The sequence below is a fragment of the Helianthus annuus genome, chromosome 5 (genome assembly GCF_002127325.2).
Source record: "Helianthus annuus cultivar XRQ/B chromosome 5, HanXRQr2.0-SUNRISE, whole genome shotgun sequence".
In the NCBI taxonomy this organism is placed as follows: domain Eukaryota; kingdom Viridiplantae; phylum Streptophyta; class Magnoliopsida; order Asterales; family Asteraceae; genus Helianthus; species Helianthus annuus.
In genome coordinates this window covers 17,682,696-17,704,199 of record NC_035437.2, presented here as the reverse complement: position 1 = coordinate 17,704,199, position 21,504 = coordinate 17,682,696, and the positions used below count along the sequence as shown (strand labels likewise).

Below are 21,504 nucleotides of genomic sequence, written 5' to 3'. Positions count from 1 at the left end.
ACTTACCATCCAGTCTAACCTCCCTACCCAGATTCGAAATACTCAAGTTGAAGCATTGAAGCCGGAAAACATCAGGGCTGAGTCTCTGCGAGGATCGAGACAGCAACTAGAACAGAAAGAAGACGGCGCCTACTATGTGGCAGGGCGCATTTGGGTCCCACTTTACGGGGGTTTACGTGAACTCGTGATGGATGAAGCCCACAAGTCCCGCTACTCAGTACATCCTGGTTCGGACAAGATGTACTACGATTTGAAGACTACATATTGGTGGCCTGGTATGAAGGCCCACATAGCAACATACGTCAGCAAATGCTTGACTTGCGCGAGAGTCAAGACAAAATACCAGAAGCCGGCAGGCCTACTCCAACAACCAGAAATCCCGAAATGGAAATGGGAGCAAATTTCCATGGATTTTGTTACAGGGCTACCTAGATCTCAACGCGGAAATGATGCTATTTGGGTAATAGTGGATCGACTGACCAAATCCGCGCACTTTCTGGCTATTAAGGAAACAGACAAGTTTTCTACCTTGGCGGAGATTTACTTAAAGGAAGTAGTTTCGAGGCACGGAGTGCCAACCTCGATTATTTCAGACCGAGACGCTCGATTTACTTCGGAACTGTGGCAAGCTATGCACAAATGCTTTGGCTCACGTTTGGACATGAGCACTGCTTATCACCCACAAACGGATGGACAGTCCGAACGTACCATCCAAACTCTAGAAGACATGCTTAGAGCGTGTGTGATCGACTTTGGCAAGAACTGGGAGAAGCATCTACCGTTAGTAGAGTTCTCTTACAACAACAATTACCACACCAGTATTCAGGCAGCACCTTTTGAGGCATTGTACGGTCGTAAATGCCGGTCACCTCTCTGCTGGGCAGAAATCGGTGATAGTCAAATCACAGGCCCAGAGATGGTGGTAGATACAACGGAAAAGATTGCCCAGATCAGACAACGCATGGCGGCAGCTCGTGACCGTCAGAAGAGTTACGCTGATAAGCGTAGGAAACCATTGGAATTCCAGGTCGGTGACCGGGTTCTACTTAAAGTCTCACCCTGGAAGGGTGTGGTTCGCTTTGGAAAACGGGGCAAGCTTAATCCGCGATACATTGGACCATTCGAAATTACCGAGAAGATCGGTAAGGTCGCTTATAGATTGAACTTGCCTGAAGAACTGAGTGCGGTACATAACGTTTTTCACGTATCCAACCTGAAGAAGTGTTTGTCGGATGAAACACTTGTGATTCCTTTTAAGGAACTAACGATTGACGAACAGCTACACTTTACTGAGGAACCCATCGAGATCACGGATCGAGTGATCAAAACCCTCAAACGTAGCCAGATACCTCTTGTACGAGTTCGTTGGAACTCGCGACGTGGCCCAGAGTATACCTGGGAGCGGGAAGACCAGATGAAGCACAAGTATCCCCAGCTGTTCCCTAACGAAAATCCCAGCACTGAAGCTACGAACGAATTTCGGGACGAAATTCCAAACTAACGGGAGGATGATGTGACACCCCGTTGAAACGCTTTCACTTACACTAGCTTGACAGTGGCTGCCTTAACTTTCGGGACGAAAGTTCCTAAAACTTGGGGATAATGTGACACCTCGGATCTTTCCGGATAACCTTTCGATGTAACAAACGCGTACGTAATCGACTAACAGTAAAAATGTATGAAAAACTATTTGCTATTGTGTGTTAAATGCCGATTTACTTATGTGTATGTATATATATGTATAAGTGTTATATATGTAAACCGAAACCTCGACCCGACTCGAGACCCGGAATGGTCTCGAGTGAACAGTAGCAATGGGCCGGTTAAGGCCTTGTAGCCAAAAACCCAACCCGGAACCCCACTAAGCCCATCCGGAACATTATATAAACCCAACCCCACCTCCCTTATCCATTTTACACACTCTCTTCTCACACTCTCCTCTCATCTTCTTCACTAAACCCTAAAACCCTAAGTTTCTAGCAACCAAAATCATCTCCCATTCCTTCATATCTCTCGGATCAAGTGAGCTATCAACAAGGAAGATTGGCCGAACCAAGAGACCACCCGAACACCCCTTTTCTCTCAACACCGAGTAACCGGTTAGTATTTTTATGTCCATGATTGTTGGTGATTGCTATGGTCTTATGCTTGTTGATGTGATTAGAGGTTTTGGTATGAATATTAGGCTTGTATGTTCATAAATATGCTAAGGAAGATGGTTACTTGATGATGTTTGTTGTGAATGTTTATGATGTTTGTTGTTATGATATCCGGTTTGGTGTTAAATGGTTGTGATATTCGGATAATGCTAGATGCTTGATAGGATGATTTTGACCAAGTGGTATGCATGATTTACTTAGTCTCACAAATTGTGATTTATGATGAAGTATGCTAGACTAGGAACCGAGAATAATAAAGCCGATTATGTAAAACAGATTATGTTAAATAGGTGTTCCTTGATCTTATGGTTTGGGTTACAAATGATGAATATAGTTTGAATATTGCTTGATGAACATGAAGAACAATTTGAATGCCTTTGAAATATTTTTGAAATGTGTATATTTGATCTGTTTTGGCTAATGATCAGACAAACAAACATGTTTTAGTGGAAATGGTACATATTGGTTTCATGAAAATGCATTCCTATTGGTTCGTACAAAATGACAGGTTCTAGAAGGTCTTCATGCACACGTAACCATGGTTGCGAGTCGGAACCCTTGGTTGCGACTCGAAACCACAACAGGATTTGTCGAGACCTCCCGGTTGCGAGTCGTAATCAACGCGTATCGATCTGATTGCGAGTCGTAACCACAGCTGCTTTGTCGGAACCGCCGGTTGCGAGTCGAAATCTCTGATTTGCGAGTCGCAACCAAAGCATGACGAACCGAGACCTCGGTTGCGAGTCGCAACCTCGGTTGCGAGTCATCTTTGTCTCGACTGGGCTGTTTTTGGGCCAATGTACTTGTTGAATTGTCTGCTAACTGGACTGCTTGTGTATCTGTTACTGTTTTGGGCCCAATAACCCCACTGTTTGTGTGTTGGACTTTCTGTTGACTGGGCTGCATGTATACCTGCTACTGTAGTTATTCGCATTTACGATAAGTGTGTCTTATACGTGTTTACTTGTACCCAACTTGACCCATACTTGGTAACCATGCTAGGACGTGGTGACCAACATACTTAACCAAGTAACGTATCATACCGAGCAACCCAAGGTGAGTTCACAACTTAAAAGCATGCGTCCCGGTGGTTTGGGACACGAGACTACAACAACCCTATCCCCTTGTAAAGGGGATACTGTCTACATTCCTTCCCTAGTTATTGGGAACAAACTTACTGTATCTTCCCTAGTATTGGGAAACCTTTTTAGTTAATTACTGTTTATACGGAATGCAACTAACGGCACTAAACGCAACTCTATCACTCAAGTCCCTACTACATAATACCGATTAGTCGCCGGTGCCAGGCGAACGGGTTATTAGTTGATAGCGCTATTTAGGTCTTACCAGCCTCACACCGTGCCATGGTATGGGATCGGTCGTGAACTAATGTACTCAGGCATCCGTCAATGCTGATAGAACATTGACATCGGGGCATCCTGCGGAAACGCATTCGGTTACCTAGTGTTCGGTATTGGAAAAACAGTTTAGTCGCTAACTTTTGGGGTAGCTCCCCATGGCATGTATAAACGGATAAATTAACTGGTGAAACAAGTTTTTGGAAATTAAAACTGGACAACTAGTGAACTCACTCAGCATTATTGTTGACCCCTTTACTGCATGCTTTGCAGGTGGCCAGTGACTGGAGCAGCTACTTGGGATGTGTAGTGGTCGTCTGCCCGTGTGTTGGGCATTTATCATGTTTACCTTATGAACAATGTTTAAAACTGTTAATTATGCTTCCGCTACATTTTACTCTGAACTTAAGACTTGAACTCTAAACTTAACACTTGCTAATCGTATGGTTAGTAAGTACTACTTTTGTTATCAATTTAGTTATTCAGTATAATTGGTGGCTGGATCCTGGTCAGTCACGCCCTCGAAGCGGGTGTTATCCGCAGGTGGAATTTGGGGGTGTGACATTTTTATACATTCAGTAGATTGTTTTCGAGATATAAACATAAATATCATAACTTACTTATTTCGTGGGGAACATCTCTCGGATATATAGGAAACCCCTGAAATCTTGTTTGAAGGACTTTCTATTTCTGACATACTAAGTCTTTGTGCGTGATGATATCTAGGACTTCTAATTTTGCGAAAGCAATAGCCTAGTCCTCGTATAATTCTTTGCACAGCTTTAATCTTAAAGCCCACCCTCAGCATAAAAAATGATGAAACATTGAAAAATGCTAATCATGTGTTGTTGAAGAAAAGATCCCCAAAAGGGACACACCAAAAGACGAGCCATCATCTCTTTGTCTGAACGGAAGTTCTAACCTGAGCTCTCATGGTCATGCATTCCCCGTTTACAGATATCATTAGTGTACATTCACCTGTAAGACTGAATATAGAAGTCTGGATACGGGAGTATATTCTGAGGTGGTACACGCGAATAAGTTTAAGTGCATTAAAACATTAATCTCGTATCTCGAAACAGTTGAACTTTGTGTGAAAATTTAAGTGAATCAGTATACTGACAATCTAAGTGAATCGTTTAGAACTTAAAATGTTTAAAGCTTAACGATGTTAGTGATTTGTCTCATAAACTGATATGATCCTCTTACACAAACTCACAAAAATATTGTCTGTAAATATTTCTTTGCTGAATTTAAAACAAAATCCAAAAATATTTTCAGTGTGTTTTAGCATAAAATTTTGAAAAATACAAAAAGATTTTCGACAACTGATGTTTGAAAAGCTGATTTTCAAAATTCCGAGTGCTAATCATGATGAACAGGTTTGGATAAGTTTGTTCGAGATGAAAAATAAAGTGAAAAGGTTGAGATAATTTGTGAAATGTCATATTATAACAAATGATGTTTTGAATGTATTTCTACAAGTGGTAAGCAGAGAATAAATTTGTCAAATTTTAAATTCTAAATTTGTGAAATTTATTGTGAAGTAGAGTCTTGTGCAAGTCCCCGTGTCTAAACCTGAGCAGAGTGTGAGCCAGGTCACGATTCTAGAACTTGTGAAAGTCAGACTACAATCCCAACACAACTTAAGGGGAGTTTGTTAGAAAAGGAGAGTCTGTAGATGCATAGAGCCAGCTTCAGATCCTGGAACCATGTCCACGCAAGCTGCTGATGCTGAAGGGCTTAAGGAATCAAGAGATCTGATCAAGAGAATGTGAAGAGTCAGATTGAGATTCTAAGAATGAGAAAAGAAGAAATTGAAAATTGTTAGATCAACATCCAAGGGGGAGATTAGCTGATAAAGAGAAGAAGAGAAGATTGAAGGATGCTTACATTGTCAGATACTTTGGCAAGAGCGAGAAGACTGATAAAGTCTGAAGTTTTTGAAGACTCGACACTGAAGACTTCGTCAACATCCAAGGGGGAGTCTGTTGGTGCATATGTCTGTCGACTTCGTCTTGTATCGAGTCTTGTATTAGATGTGATAGATCAGGGCACGTTACACGAGAAAATCGAGAATTGAGTAGGTGATAGTCATTTCGCACGGAATGGAAAGATTCCATTTCGCACGAAATGGGTCAGGTCATTTCGTGTGATACTGTTTCGTGCGGAATGGCTTGCTTATAAATAGCAGACTTGTCATTTCGTTTGTATCTTTCTGATTCCGGTGCCGAGGTGCTGCCGAAGTGTCTCCAGGCTGTAAAACGTTGTTATATCAATAAACAAGACATTAAAAGTGATTCTGTGTGTAAATCAAGCTGAATCTAAGTCGATACGTTTGTTTCCGCCTCTCCTATTGCTTAGAACTCTTCTGAATGACTCATTTTGGTCATGCAAACGATCCTACAGATGGTGGTAATGTGGTGGTGGAGTGGTGGCAGGTGTGAGAGAAGTGGTTTCCCAAGGAATAAATTGCAATTGAACCAAGCACCCCTATTAATAGTTGGAAACAAACGATTTACACAGGCCCGTGTTCGGTGGGCATGGCCCTGTGCCCCCTTCTTCTCTATCTTCATTTAACGAGTTGTGTAAGTCTGTATGCTTGCACGTCCCCTTGTGTCAACGGCACGGCCCCGTGGCCATTGTACTTGTTGTACTATCCAAGATTTGTATATTTGGGAGTGGACCACGGCCCGTGTCCATGGGACACGACCCCGTATCTCTTGTCTACTTCTGATTGCCTTTTTTTTTCTGAAATCTTGAGTGGGGCACGACCCTATGCCTTGGTGGCATGGCCTTGTGCTTCTCTTCTGATTTGTTGTTTTTGATCTTGGGGTGAAGCTCGGAGGGTCTTCTTTTGTATTTATGCTGGATTTTTCCGTTAATTTGTTCATTTTGTACATTTAAGCTCTTTTAATCCTGAAAATCAAAAGTATACAAATAAACGCACTTTTTTCCAATATTAGTACTAAAAAGGGTTGATTTTATAACTTATTTAATATAATTTATATGTTGCATTTGGTGCATATCAGGGTGTGATTAGTTTAAAGGGTTGTGACTTTTCGAAGGGTTGTGACTTTTCGAAGGGGTGTGATACGTTTTAGAAATAGTTTTAAGAGTTGTAACTTTTTGAGAGGGTATGATCCAAACCATTATGTCTTAAGTTATTTTTTGTAGTATTATATAATTTGGATATAAGAAAAATGTTAGATATCTTAAAGAGTAAATTGCAAAATCGTCCTTGAGATTTGGGTATGTTTGACAGTTTCATCAAAACAATTTTTTTTGTATCATATTGTCTTTCACTTTTGGGATTTTTTGTCATTTTCATCTAAACGTCTAATTTGCTTTATTTTTCTGTCATACATTTGGATGAAAATGACAAAAAAAATTCAAATCTCGAAGACGATTTTAGCCAAAAGTTTAGACAATTGGATGAAATGACAAAAAAATAAAATCTTAAAAGTGAAGGGTAATATAGTAAAAAAAATGTTGTGAATCAATTATATTCCCACTTAACATGATTTGATATAAAATTTATAACTTTTATAATTGTTTTAAAAGTAATTTCACAATTTCAAAATTGGAGCTACACAAGCATTTAATGTGTGATGTCACGCCAAACATGATAAAATAATATTCCTATCATTAGAAAATACTGACGTTTATAAAATTGAATTGCTTATGTTTATTTATAGAAAATTGAGTTCGCTTTTCAAATATATGCCTATAATTATAAAATACTAACGCTTATAAAATTTAATTGCTTATGTGCTCAAATATATTTTTTATAGAAAAATTATTGGTAAAAAACTTAATTTACATACGACTAAAATACCCCCTCCCCATCCTCGAATTGTTATGGTACCACACCATAAGGGATGGTGTTCATTTGGGCACCCGACACATGAGCAAAAGATGGTATCGATGTATCGTTGCACCGTGCAACCTAAAGGGATAAGTTCATGTATAAAGTGTTTTATCGTAGTACGTAAGGTATGAAAAAGTTAAAAAAAAAGAACGTGGTTAGATTTTTGTAATTATTTGCTTGGTAATTATCAAAATTACTCTAAAAGTGTATTTTGTAGAGTAATTTTGATCTTGTATGGTAATTATCAAAATTACTCTACAAGGGGGGGGGGGGATATTGCACGGTCCTCCCAACCGCTGGAGTGATCACACTCCACAAGCTAGCTTAGCCCCAATTACTCTACAAGTGTATCAAAATTACCATGCAAGTTTATCAAACAACATACAATTCAAAATTACTCTACAAAATCATTTATAGAGTAATTATGATACTCTACAAAATTATCTTACAAGATCAAAATTACCATACAAGATCATTTGTAGAATATTTATGATACTCTAGAAGATCAAAATCACCCTATAAGAACATTTTATAAAATTACTTTACAAGATTAAAATTACCCTACAATATCATTTGTAGAGTAATTTTGATAATTACTCTACGAGTAAATAATTACGAAAATATCATTGCATTTTTTTACATTTTCACTCTATTCATACGTTTTGTATGATAAGAGTATTTGTATTTGATCTTTCGTCACAACCTAAAAGCTTTATTAGAACATAATTACAAACGGTCTACTCGATTGATTTGTTTTAGTGTTATATCTGAGATACAGTCAATGAGATCTATGTATATGAAACTTTTTTTAACAGTAAATTTCTTTTAATTCCTATTATATGTAGGACTTGAACCTAAAATCCCCACACACTCAAACTTGTTTAATCTGTAACTCTTATAACTCTAACAAGCATTTGAATAAATTAATAAGATGAAACCTTATACATAATACATAGGTTGATAACAACAATAATACAGATTTATAAAAAAAAAATGTTTTTTAAACAAATAAGTAAAGATGATAAAGTGAGGATTTCATGACTTGGAATGGTATTCGGTCAACAAGTAATCTCATACTCTCACATGTATTGCATGCATTCTCAATTTTCCAAGTGTAACCGGCAGGTGCCAGTTTCTTCAATTCCCCCATGATTTCACCTGCAATAAATACTTATACAACCCCCACCCCACCACCTTCATACAATACGGCTCACTGCTTCACCACAACACAACAGCCATGGACGGTGATCCTTTTGGTTATTGGGACTTATTGTGCGATAATCTCATCCCTCCTGAAGTGTATGTTCTCACTCACTATGCTATGCACCTCTAACTGTTGATTCATTGATCGATTGTATTCTTTTTTATAGGTTTTACAAGGGTGTCTATTATAGCTTCATCGGTAGCGGCTTGTATTTAACAGCAGAGGTTTTCCGGCGAGAAATCGGTGCTCCCTTTCCTCCCTATTCTCCCACTACTCCGATAGACAAGCGTTTTCGGATTATATCATTTCTTTTTTCGCAATGATAAAGTGTTTTCGGTGGTTTTAAATCGTGTAATCACTAATCATGTACTACACGGGTTGAATTAAGAAGATGTTAATATTAAATAGTTAGTAAAGAAAAATATAGGAATAACAATACGAAATGTTGAGATATGATATGATTCACTTTTTTTCAATTAAGAAAATATATAATATGAAGAGACGAAATTAGAGAAGATAAAAATAGAATTTTGTGCTTATGTAACTAAGAAATGTAGCGCAACTAGTTGTTTATTTATTTTAGTTGTTTATTTATTAGGTATTAGTTTACAAACTCGAGTATTACACGGGTTGAATTTTGCAAAAAAAAATGTAAATCGTTAAATTTGTATATAATACTTATTACTGCAATGACTTATTAGTTATTACATATTACATAAACTAATGAAACAGAAAGAAAATTTTCATTTTCCGCTATCCAAATGTAATTTTTTTAGTTTTTATTTTTCTCTTGTGTCATTATAATCTATCTTATTATATTCAGCTATAAAACAATAACCCTTGAAAAATAAATATGATGGCCCTTAAAAAAAATGATGATGATAATATTGTAAGTGTTTTTATAAATAAATTGTAAGTTGTAAGGTTGTGGCAAATTAATTGTAATTAAGTTTTACCATGTACATTAATGAAATAATAAATATGTTGATATAAATATTATGTTAAGAAATAAGGAAAATGAGAAGAGAATCGAATATCATCTTAGTATTTTTAAATATTACATGCTAGGTTAAAATCTTGTGTATTATACAGTTTGAGTAAATTTAATGTCATATACTTAGTAACAAAAAATTATTACACTAGCATGACTATCAAATAATATTATAAAGATAATTTGCTACTTTATTTAGATAACTCACTTTTAATTCTAGTGTCACAAATTATACTATTAATATAAAGTACATGTTATTTGATATTTCATTAGTAATTAGAGTTTATATCCAAATAATATATTTTATATTATTAAGCTGATATGCTTGAGTTTGTCGATGCTTTGTTGCTTGGGTTATTTTTTTTTTGACTATCTTAATAACGTGTATAAAGAAAACAAATATTATTTAATGCTATATATTTTGTAATGTCACTAATAAATTGAATTAGATTTAGTTAAGTTACTGTCTAATAATACTATTTAATGAAGAAAGAAGTAGGAAAATAAGGGTGAGAGGGGCACCCCTTTCTTAGGGTGAACAGGGCACTCCCCTCTTAGGGGAGTCCCCTCTCTTACGCACGGCCAATCAGCACGCGCCACGTCAACTCCCCTCACACCCTCAATTTGATGGCGGCACTCCCTTCTTAGGGAACTTGTTTTTTATTCAAAAAGAAAAAAAAGAAAAAAAAAGAAATGTTTTGATTGGTTGAAAAAAGGGTGGCCCACCATCTCCCTCCCTCCTTCATTCGGTAACCTCTCACCGATTCCATTCACCTAATTGACTCCCCTCGTTGATGGCGGCGGTGTTCCCTCTAGGGGACTTGGGTCACCGCATGCCTCCCCGCATGGTGCCCCGTTCACCCTTAGGGGAGTCCCCTCTCTTACACACACCCAATCAGCACGTGCCACGTCAACACCCCTCTTAAGTCCCCATTTTGCACTCAAACGTTGGCATCACTCCACTCACACTATTATTTTTTTAGAGTGAATTTCAAGTTTTGTCCTTTATCTTTAGGCCACTTTGCAAGTTTTTTAAATTTGACGAGTTTTGTCCTTTATGTTTAAAAATTAAGCACGTTTTACCCTTTATGTTTAAAAATCAAACACGTTTTGTCCTTTATGTTTAAAAAATCAAGCACGTTTTGTCCTTAAAAATCAAGCATAAAGGACAAAACGTGCTTGATTTTTAAACATAAAGGACAAAACTCGTCAAATTTAAACATAAAGGACAAAACTTGCAAAGTGGCCTAAAGATAAAGGACAAAACTTGAAATTCACTCATTTTTTTATAAAAAAAAAGAAGAAAAAAATATGATTGGTGGAAAAAGAGTGGACCCACATTAACAACCAATCACCCCCCCCCTCTCTCTCTCTCCTCTCTCTCATGCGGTAACTACACCCCGATCTTGGTCACCGAATTCACTCACCGCGGGGATGGCGGCAGTGTTTCCGCTCGGGGAATGGGGTCACCGCTTGCCTCTCCGCATAGTGCCCCGTACCCCCTAAGTGTGAGGATAAACTTAGATTTAGTTAAGTTATTGTTTAATATTATTATTTAATAGGAGATTGAATTAGATTTAGTTGAGTTATTGTCTAATAATATTATTTAATGAAGAAAGAAGTAGGAAAATACGTGTGAGGATAAACTAGACTTGGTTAAATTATTGTTTAATATGATTATTTAATAGAACAAGAAAGTAAGAAAATAAGGATGAGGATGCAGAAGAGAGTAACATGTATCCAAAATGATTTTCATGGAAGATAACATAAGATTAGGACCAACTGATTTATACTTTGTATTTAATGTCTAGTTAGGTTTTAAATTAGTACTTCCTATTGGGATGTTTATTGACATGAGTATTGGTATTTTTGGCAACATTTGGGTGTGGCTTAACGTATTCCTCACATAAAACATTGGGAGATCTCATCATTAAAAAATAACATCCCTTAGACGGGTACGTTTAGTCTACCCGATGTAGAGAAACGCTTCTTTGCCATCTCACCTTCATAGCGCCCCAACACCACCCCGTCATAGCCAAAGGAGCACCATTCAAGATTTCAAGGCCTCGGCCATTATGGTAATATGCGTGAGATGGTGAGAATGTACGGCCCATGTGCAAATAAACTGACGACGAGGCCCATTGGTTGCCCAGTGAACTCGTCTTGGGCTCCCGTCACTTGGGTCGACTCATGGGCCCAAACCAGGTCACTTCTCTTAAAAGAGACTAAAGGAAAAGGCGGGAAAAGGGAATGTACATGATATCTCTGATATCATTAAATGATTGACGGAGAGAGAAAGAGAGGTCACCGGAAAAGAAGTACTGTGCAGCTGGCTTCATTAATGAAGCTGAAGATCCAGCCGTTGGGGCTCAGACATGTGTCTGAGTTCCCCGATACTATCAAAATACCGTTAGATGGTCTTAACCGGATCTTCCCTTGGAGATAAGTGATCTCCTTTATATAAGGAAGGTAGAGAGTCCTGTTAAGTGTATGCATTCAATAACCCTTCTCATTAAACACACTAGCACCTCATTTATTCCAACATTCCTCGGACTGCATTTAACACACACACGCCACACAGAATTCACACCAAGGAGAATATTCCGACGATCACATCCTCGTCGGAATAGGCTTCTCATTTTCCAGCAAGGTTACTTATTCTCACGCCGGAGCTTGGTCACGGATTCCCCCCCCCCCCCCCCCCCGGGTCCTCCGTGGCAAGGCTAACGGTCTTCTCTTTTGTAGGACGACTGTGATAATCCTTTGCAAAGTTGACGAGGCCTGTTGACTACCCACCGGGATCTAAGGACTCGACATAAACCATTAACATTTTTTATCTCTTTTTGTTAAGGGGTTTTATTCCACACCATCAGTATATTAAGGATGAGGGGCTTTAAAGCCCCCTTGTCTACATAGCGCATACGTGGCTTCTTGAAGCCCATGGGGGATTTATTTCAGTTTGGATAGAGGGGTATATTTAACATTTTTGACAGTTTGGATGGAAACATACCAGATTTTGCTGAAGTAGAATCTCATTTTTATAAAGGTTTTAACATTTAAATTATTGAATGCAACAACTTGATAGTTTTTAACTGTGAATGGATATGCCTGGAGTTTCTGTCTTTTCTGTTTAAATTGTTACTTCATTCTTAAAAATGTTTGATTTTGCTACCTTTTTTTTTGCAATGTAAGGCATTCAAGACATAACAATGTAACCCACAGAATAGAATGTAGTTAGGCCACATATTCGATTTCTTTCTGAATTTTGAAGGCCATCATCCGTATGAACTGCGAAACTTAGATGGTGTTATCATGAGTTTTGCATTGTATGGTTTCCTGTGTTGTAGGTTTTTCTGTGTTTTTTTAATCCTGGAGTAGCATTTGTTTTTTTTTTTTTTTTTTTTTTTTGTTTTTTTGTTTTTTTAAACTATATAGGTGTTTAGGTGAACGTAAAAACCTCTTACAGAGTTTGTGTTTGGATGATCATTGTACCTAATTGTTATCGAAACCACATTTCTCGTTTTAATCTTTTCCCATACTTCGTTTATCTCCTTTTCTTTGTAAACGCGGTTATTCATGGTTTTAACGGTCAATACTCACAGCATGTTTCTTACTCTCTCCTGTTATTTTTGTCAGAAGGTGATGTTACTGGGGACAATTCGCTTGAGTGGTTATTAATAGACATACTTAATGGACCCGGTCAAATGGAATGGGAACCCTTACTGGATGATGAGGGTTCTTCTTATAATGTAACACATTTCATTAAATCACTGACTGGATATGAATCTACTCTCACCAATTTTGATTTACGAATCATACATGTCGTTTGTGCCAGGATGAAAATAGCATGCGGCGACAAAGTGGTGTTACTCCCTCTATAGATCATGGATTAAATGAACATGTGGTTGAGGAGCTAACTCTGAATGAGATCTTTGGTATGATCTTGAAAGATGACTTTTTGGGCTTTTAGAGCCAACTACATAGTTAACTGTCTGACATGTTTAAGAAAAAAAGGATTTTCATTGTTTTGAGTTGTGTTCGAAACCATCTCAAATGGCTACATTATTTACTTTGGCTTTTTGTTACATAATGTTTCACCCTTACAGTTCTTTCTAGTCACTAATAAGTGCTGTGCTTATTCTGTCAACTAAGGCAATACAGATAATCAAGGACTAGTACCTGTAGTTGAAGCATGTCGAAGTTCAAACGTTGTATCCAATGAGGTAGGCCTTGGTGGTGGTTATGCTTATTTACAGTATCTAACATCTTCTTATATTGTACTTATTTTCTTATCTTATATTTTTTGTAACAGTGTTGTGTCAAAGCTAAGGAAGATGATACACATGATTTCGCCGCCACAAATGATCCTGTTGAGCCGTTGTCTCTTGTCAATGGAAAGAAAAATGAGGAAGGAGATTCCTGTAGCCAAGATGCTTATTTGTATGATTCTTCTTCCTTTGATTTAGGAAACAAAGATGATGGTGTAATTTCTGCCTTCAATTTTAATGAATATCATGAAGCTCCATATCGCGATGAGATGCGAGGTAAGCTTTAGATGTTTCAAAATAGTTCTGGTGAACCTTTTTTTGAAGTTCATTACATTATTCAATTTCTTGAAAGTACATACCATACCACAAGTAACATCTAGAATCCGTAGCTATATTTTAAGAAGCAGGCTCTATGGTTGTCCGTGTAAAGCGTCAAGTTGCAATTGTCTTTATTAAGTTAGTTCAATGAGCGAAAACGTATATACCCAAAAATTTCTATACGAAAACTACATATATAACACTACTCGTTTTAGTGCTTCAAATTCTCATCAAGCGGTGTTTTTATCTGCAGGGGTGACTACTGGGGGCAATTTAGTGCTTGTAGGTATTAAATTTTAGTTTCATATATCAACACATGAATCAAACTTATTCAGTCTTAATCTAGTTATGTTACAGCAAACTATGCCACATCCCGAAAGATTGATGCCGTCTTCAACTCCAGCCAGGATTGAGGATACAGATGTTCTAGGGCCACATTCATTAGCTCAAACCGTTCCAAGAACAACAGAAATTGCATCAAATGAGGTTATATTGGCCTTGGTGGTTACTATTAGTTTACAGTATTTTGAACCAACATTTCTTGGTAATGCTTGTTTGTATTGAAACTTACATATTTTTTTTTTGTCTTAACGTAATGAGGCAGCATGGTGGAGACGTTTACGTGCCAGGTGGAAGCAATCGTCGCCCAGAAATCTGGTACCCTTTGTACATGAAGAGCTTTCCCATTTATCCTTCATTTTGTTCCAAAAATAAGGGGGCTTCCACTAGTCAAGATGTCAATATGCATGATTCTTCTCTTAATGGTAAAGGAAATGAAGATAAGAATATGATTTCTCTCAGGAATCTATATGAACACCATGAACTTTCGAAGAACGATGATTCAAAAGGTAAACTTTATTTTCAACTGAATGAACAAGTCCCTCTTAAACTACGAATTCTCAACACGTTTCAGTAAAAAGAAACATAGATACTTTACAAGAGATATTAATCACAAAGTTCAGTTAATCCCATATTTTCATGTCTTTAACCAGTGATGTTTTGTCTGCAGGAACGATTACTGGAGGCAAATTACCAGAAGGAGATTATTGGTGATAGAAGCATGAGGAAAATAGAGCTGGTCACGAGGAGAAAAAGAAAGGAGAAGTAGCAAGTCTCGATAATCAGCATCAAGATATTGAAGCAAGATGACGTAAGTTGAAGGAATATAGCAAGAATTAGAGTAAGAAGATACCAGGTTCATTCGGTTTTGTTTGAAGTATGATTTAAATATTCAGAATTGGATTGGATACGGGTGGTTGTGCACTTGTGCAAGGATTGACTTTTGAGGTAAATTTGAAGTTAATGGAGTCTGTGGATAAACTTTCGAATCCATATTTGAACTATGCAGTCATAGATTAAATATTGGGTTAAAAAAAAAGGTTGTACGGTGGAAGAAAAAAAAAAAGGGGAACCAGGTAGCCTAGCACCTCTAAAGGCCATACTTATTGTCAAAGAAAGAGAAGAAAGCAAGACAAAATAAGTAATCCAGGAAGAAGTGGGGGGCTGAGTTATTTTGCATGTGCTAGTATTTCCTTATTATAAATAATAGAGTAGTAGAAGTTCTGTATACCACTTTTCATATTAATAACAAGCAAGAGTTAGAAAGCTTATTATTTCTTTGTGTTGTGATCTTTGTGTTGTGATCTTGGGTCTGAAACCAACATTTGGTATCAGAGCAAGGTTGATAACGGGAGCCGGTTTGAGAGTCGGTTTCGAGTAAGAGAGCAGCCCTTTGGCTGTAGCGCTGTAGATGAAGCGGAAGAATTAGGTTCGAAGGAAAAAGCAAGGGCTGATCCTGAAGAAAGCGATCAGCTGAAAGAAAGCAAGTGGGTAATTTGTAGCTGATCATCGGAATGTAAAAGGAATGTAAAAGGAACAGCAATTAAGAGAGAGGATTTTAAAAGTTTGATGAAGCAGGCACACAGGTGAAGAAAATATGTGGCTGGATTCAATCGAAAAGAAAGTAAGCATGCAAGTAGGTGAAACAGGCACATACTTCATTTTTTTATTCAAGTCAGCAAGCAAGAAGATACGTGAGTTAATTTCACGGTCTGAAATCGAACGGAGAATTGAAGCAAGATCAGCAAGATGAAAGTTTCCGGATAGCAAGTTACGGAAACAAGAGCAAGAGTCGAATCGGATCTGTGTGAACCGATCAAGCAAGATAAGCAAGAACATAAGTGTTTTCAGTATGAAAGAAAGAACGAAAGAAAGAAAGAAGAGGCGCCACAAGAAAGAAAGAAAGAGGCCGGCGTCGCTTAGCAAGAAAGAAAGAAAGAAGGTCTCGCAAGAAAGAAAGAAAGATACCGGTGCAGTTAGAAAGAAAGTGCACGCATCGGTAAGAAAGAAGAAAGAATAGGCGTCGATTAGAAAGAAAGAATGAAATCGACAGCCCGAAGAAAGAAAGAAAGCCGAAAGATAGCAAGAGACCGGACCCGTGTGGTTCGTAGCAAGTAGCAAGATCGGACGTTGTGTTCGAATAGCAAGTTAGAAAGAAAGATGATTCGAAGCAAGCAAGTAAGAACAAATTCGAATCAAGCAAGAAAGTTGCAAGTTTAGTAAGATAACCGTTTCCGGTTAAAGCAAGAAAAAATGAAAGAACACAAGCAAGCAAGAACGAATTAGCAAGTAGAAAGAACCGAATCAAGATTACGGGGGTGAATGTTGGGTAATCTTGATGTTGCGGGTTATTTACGGGTCAAGTTCGGATCGAGTACGGATCAAGTCGGTTACCGGGTTTATTTAAATGGGTTAGCAAGTTGTCGGGTCACATGTGATGGGTCTTGGAGTCAATTTAGCAAGCCAGATAATGAGTAACAAAGTGGTCAGATTTGACCGAGTTCTATGGCAACGTGGTGACCAAGTATATGAGAAATGACGTTGGAATCATTGCTACAAATCAGGAAGAAGTGGGGGGCTGAGTTATTTTGCATGTGCTAGTATTTCCTTATTATAAATAATAGAGTAGTAGAAGTTCTGTATACCACTTTTCATATTAATAACAAGCAAGAGTTAGAAAGCTTATTATTTCTTTGTGTTGTGATCTTTGTGTTGTGATCTTGGGTCTGAAACCAACATAAGCATGTTCTGCTAAAATGAAACTAGTTATGCTAGCCATGCAACTTCCGTTTGATATTAATTCTTTTGTTATATGTTACAGGAGATCATGACCAATACAAAAAATCCGATTATGTGTTCGCCTCCACTTAACATTGATGTTACAGGTACTGAACGGATAGATTCTGCAGTTCAAGCCTATCTAAGATTAATGGAATATTCAACTAATGAGGTATGGTCTTGCTCGCAGTTATATTAGTTTTCTGATGAAGTAAATTCTTTGACCACTCATTTTGAGTGCCTGAGAAAGAAAAGAATGTTTTATGTTAATCTTATGTGTAAATTTGTCTCTTGACTTGTTCGAATGATTTTAAAATGGCTATTCAAAGTAGATTCGTACAGTGCTTATATTACTGTATATCTTTTTATAGATTCTGTGACTTCACAGTTTGCAAACTAATTCATTCTTTTGGTAATCAGCGTATGCATCGAAACTAATTTTGTAATATTCCCCAACTTGCAACAGAGTGGAAGGAAGAGGAAGCGGTTTGAAGAGTCTGAAGATGGAGAAGTGAATTCGTTTACTAGAACTGTACATTCGTATGGTTCTTGTGGTAAACAAAATGATGGTGTTGATGTGAGTCTTTGTAGTGGATTTCATCAAAATAATGCACATCCTAAGTAATGTGTTGCAAGGTGAGGTGTAGTGTGGGATCAAATTTACTACATTAAGCAGTGTTGTTAATAGCGAGCATAGCGCTCGCTATAGCGTTTACCGTGGCGATGCGATTATAGGTCGCAATCTGATTTTGGCGCCTCCGTAGCGTGGAAATAGTGGGATTATAGGGTTTTTTTTTTTTGTTTTAATATAAATAGCGATAATATATGCCTAAAAAATAGCAGAATTTTCGTTTTTATAATATACATATGGAAAGAGCGTATTTTGATAAAATAAACATATAAAATATTTCTAAAATTATCTTCTAGTGTATTGCTAAACATAAAATAGCGCCCGCTATTTCATCGCTATCGCTACGCTAAATCCCGTATATGTAGCTTGTCGCTATCGTCCGCCATTCGCTATTAACAACTATGACATTAAGTCATTTCTCAAGTGATATATTATACATTGAAAATCGCATTGCTTAATTACTAGGCTGTGGGTGTTCATCATTTTCGGTGGATGATCATGGTTTTTATGTTGATGTCCATATGCAGTATTGTGAATATCATGTTCCTTTATAGTTCACATGTGGATCTTGTTAGGACCAGAACACGATTCACACAAACACAAGAACAATAATCAGCAAGCACACACACTCACACACTCTAAATCACAAGAACAAGAACACAAGATTTATAGTGGTTCGGTCTAATCTGACCTACATCCACTCCCATAACTAGTTCTCTTCTTTATTAGGTGCTCCAAGAGTTTACAGACATGAATGAGAAGTATATATAGGGGTTACAATTAGGGTTGTTGACTTTACTACATTAACAGAGAAACTCTTGCTAGCTGCAGAAGGAGTGTAACAGGAGTGTAACACAGAACACCCCTGCTAGATGTAGAAGGAGTGTAACAAAGAACACCCCTACTAGTCAAATCCTCCACAACCCAACAATCTCCCACTTTGAGGCTTTGACGACTTCAAACTGCTCTCCATGCAACTTCATATTCATAAGTACCTCTGTAAACATTTCATCTTCACGAGTTGTGGGCGGCCTTCTCATCGGTTAACCTGAAGGCCCGTTGAAGCTCCCACTGAGCTTCAACTCATCAGTCACTACTCGTGACTCGTTCTCTGTCCCTATCGGCTCCCACTGGCACGAACTGCCCGATCCTGGAACATCCTGAGAACAAACACTCTCCGAATAAAGCAGATAATCAACTGGAGAGACTTTGACAGCTGGAATACTGGTTCTCTTAACCCACTGTCGTCTGGTAACTCGGACTGAAGCACGACCCGTGCTCCCACTGCCACGAATGCCCCTGACTGGTTTTACTGAACCTTTTCTAGCACGTTCAACCTGAATCTAACCTGTGACTCTGGGTTTGCCATCTGCAAAGCAAACCTTCTTCTGCCCACGAGATTCTGCGAACCGGATTTTGGTCTTCTTCGGAACTGGGAGAACCTCTCCCTCAGGCGGTACACTGACCATGTACAATGAGCCTCTCTTCTTGCCACGTGCAACTACTAAATTTCCCTTAGTTACCTTCCACTGTCCACTACCGAACTTAACCTCGTGACCCTGATCATCCAGCTGCCCGACTGAAATAAGCATTTTCTTCAAGCCTGGAATAACTCTCACGTCTCTTAAAGTCCAAGTAGATCCGACTGAAGTAACTAAGTCAATATCACCCATGCCTGTGACATCTAAGACTTCATCATTTGCAAGTCGTACCTTGCCAAAATCCCCAATTTTAAGATTCCGTAGTGCTTCACTGTTGTGGGTAGCGTGAAATGAAGCACCCGAATCCATAACCCAGGAATCCACACTGCTCTCCACATTACAGATCAAAACTTCATCATCTGAGTGGTCTACTGCAACATTAACTTCTTTCTTTTCATTTGGACATTGATTCCTGAAATGTCCAACCTCTTTACAGTTCCAACAGGTCACATCATTTCGAGCCCTTGACTGACTCCTCTTTCTGTTCTTACTGCCACTACTTCTGTTATTCTTCCTACCTCTGCCAACATGCATTAAATCACCCGATGATCCACCTGAATTTCTTCTTCGGACATCTTCGCCCAAAATAAGATCCCGCATCTTCACAAACGTAAACTTGCTCGTATCTGAAGAGCTCGTAACAGCAGTTACGGTTCCGGACCAACTATCGGGTAATGAGGATAATAACAATAGGGCTTGAACCTCATCATCAAACTTGATGTTCACAGACACCAACCAAGACAATATCGAGTTTAAGTTACTGATGTGCGCTGTAACTGAATCCCCTTCCCTCATCCTAGTATTCACAAGCTCTCGAATAAGATAAACCTTGTTCGCTGCAGAAGGCTTCTCATACATATTCGATAATGCTGCCATCATTCCTCTAGCTGAGGTCTCCTTCTGGATATTGAATGCAACATTCTCCGATAGAGAAAGCGTTATCACTGCCCTGGCTTTCTTATCGATCCTATCCCAATCTGTTTGTGGCATTTTTTCTGGCCTTTCATCCTCGAGCACTACATCTAAGTCTTTCTGACAAAGTAATGCTTCAATCTGCATCTTCCACCAACCAAACTTCTTCCCGTCAAACTTTTCGATTTGCACCTTCCCGTCTTCTGCCATGATAACACAAGCACGACTAAAACGAAACTGAAATCGAAACAAATAGAAGACCAACACTGAAACAAATAGAAACAGAAAACACCTGATTCAAGTTTCTTTGATCTTCAAACAGACGGTTTAGCACTTGTATCTCAGTACTTATCTGTTTGGTCAAAGTTGAGGGGCCTTTTTGCAAATAAGAGAAAGCTGATTTTCTCTTAAAGAAACATGGAAAAAAGGAACGCCCAGTTCTTTCTTCTTCCTACGACCTGCTCCCACAAACTTCACAAAATCAGGTGACCAAGGTGCAAAATCAAAGCCCCAATCTTTGATTTTTGAACCCTAGATGCGATATTCAGCAAGGATGGTCTTCAATTTCGTAACCCTAGGCGGAGGCTACTGGGTTATCGAACCTTAGTCGCAATCTGCTGAAGATGTCTTCAAATCGGAGCCCTAATCGGAGTTAAGTACTGACGGCGGTGGCGGCTGTGCTAGCGGCGGCTGGTTCAGAAACCCTAATCGCGATGTCTGCGATTGTGACTGAAACCCGAGACCACGGCTTGTTCTTCAACAGGTAAGTGTTCTTCTTCACCTCTTACCTAGCTCGTGTGAATCGATCAAGAGCCTGAGCTCTGATACCAGTTGTTAGGACTAGAACACGATTCACACAAACACAAGAACAATAATCAGCAAGCACACACACTCACACACTCTAAATCACAAGAACAAGAACACAAGATTTATAGTGGTTCGGTCTAATCTGACCTACATCCACTCCCATAACTAGTTCTCTTCTTTATTAGGTGCTCCAAGAGGTTACAAACATGAATGAGAAGTATATATAGGGGTTACAATTAGGGTTGTTGACTTTACTACATTAACAGAGAAACTCCTGCTAGCTGCAGAAGGAGTGTAACACAGAACACCCCTGCTAGATGTAGAAGGAGTGTAACAAAGAAAACCCCTACTAGTCAAATCCTCCACAACCCAACAGATCTTTTCTGG

General features: G+C 38.4%; 1 protein-coding gene across 1 annotated transcript; it reads left to right on the top strand.

Moving 5' to 3' along the window:
- The first annotated feature begins 8,435 nt into the window (after positions 1-8,435).
- On the top strand, positions 8,436-17,200 carry LOC110940087. Its single transcript, XM_022181648.2, has 10 exons — positions 8,436-8,687; positions 8,759-8,835; positions 13,220-13,332; positions 13,419-13,518; positions 13,736-13,806; positions 13,896-14,127; positions 14,423-14,451; positions 14,527-14,655; positions 14,774-15,017; positions 15,179-17,200. The coding sequence occupies exons 1-10, from the start codon at positions 8,626-8,628 to the stop codon at positions 15,220-15,222; spliced, it is 1,101 nt and encodes a 366-aa protein (XP_022037340.1). The 5' UTR covers positions 8,436-8,625; the 3' UTR covers positions 15,223-17,200.
- Positions 17,201-21,504: the final 4,304 nt, after the last annotated feature.

Excerpts from the sequence above, each read along its gene's own strand:
- LOC110940087 (XM_022181648.2), top strand. The coding sequence starts at position 8,626 with ATGGACGGTGATCCTTTTGGTTATTGGGACTTATTGTGCGATAATCTC. Across the intron at positions 8,688-8,758 it reads AATCTCATCCCTCCTGAAGT|GTTTTACAAGGGTGTCTATT; the intron begins GTATGTTCTCAC and ends TCTTTTTTATAG. Across the intron at positions 8,836-13,219 it reads GGTTTTCCGGCGAGAAATCG|AAGGTGATGTTACTGGGGAC; the intron begins GTGCTCCCTTTC and ends TATTTTTGTCAG.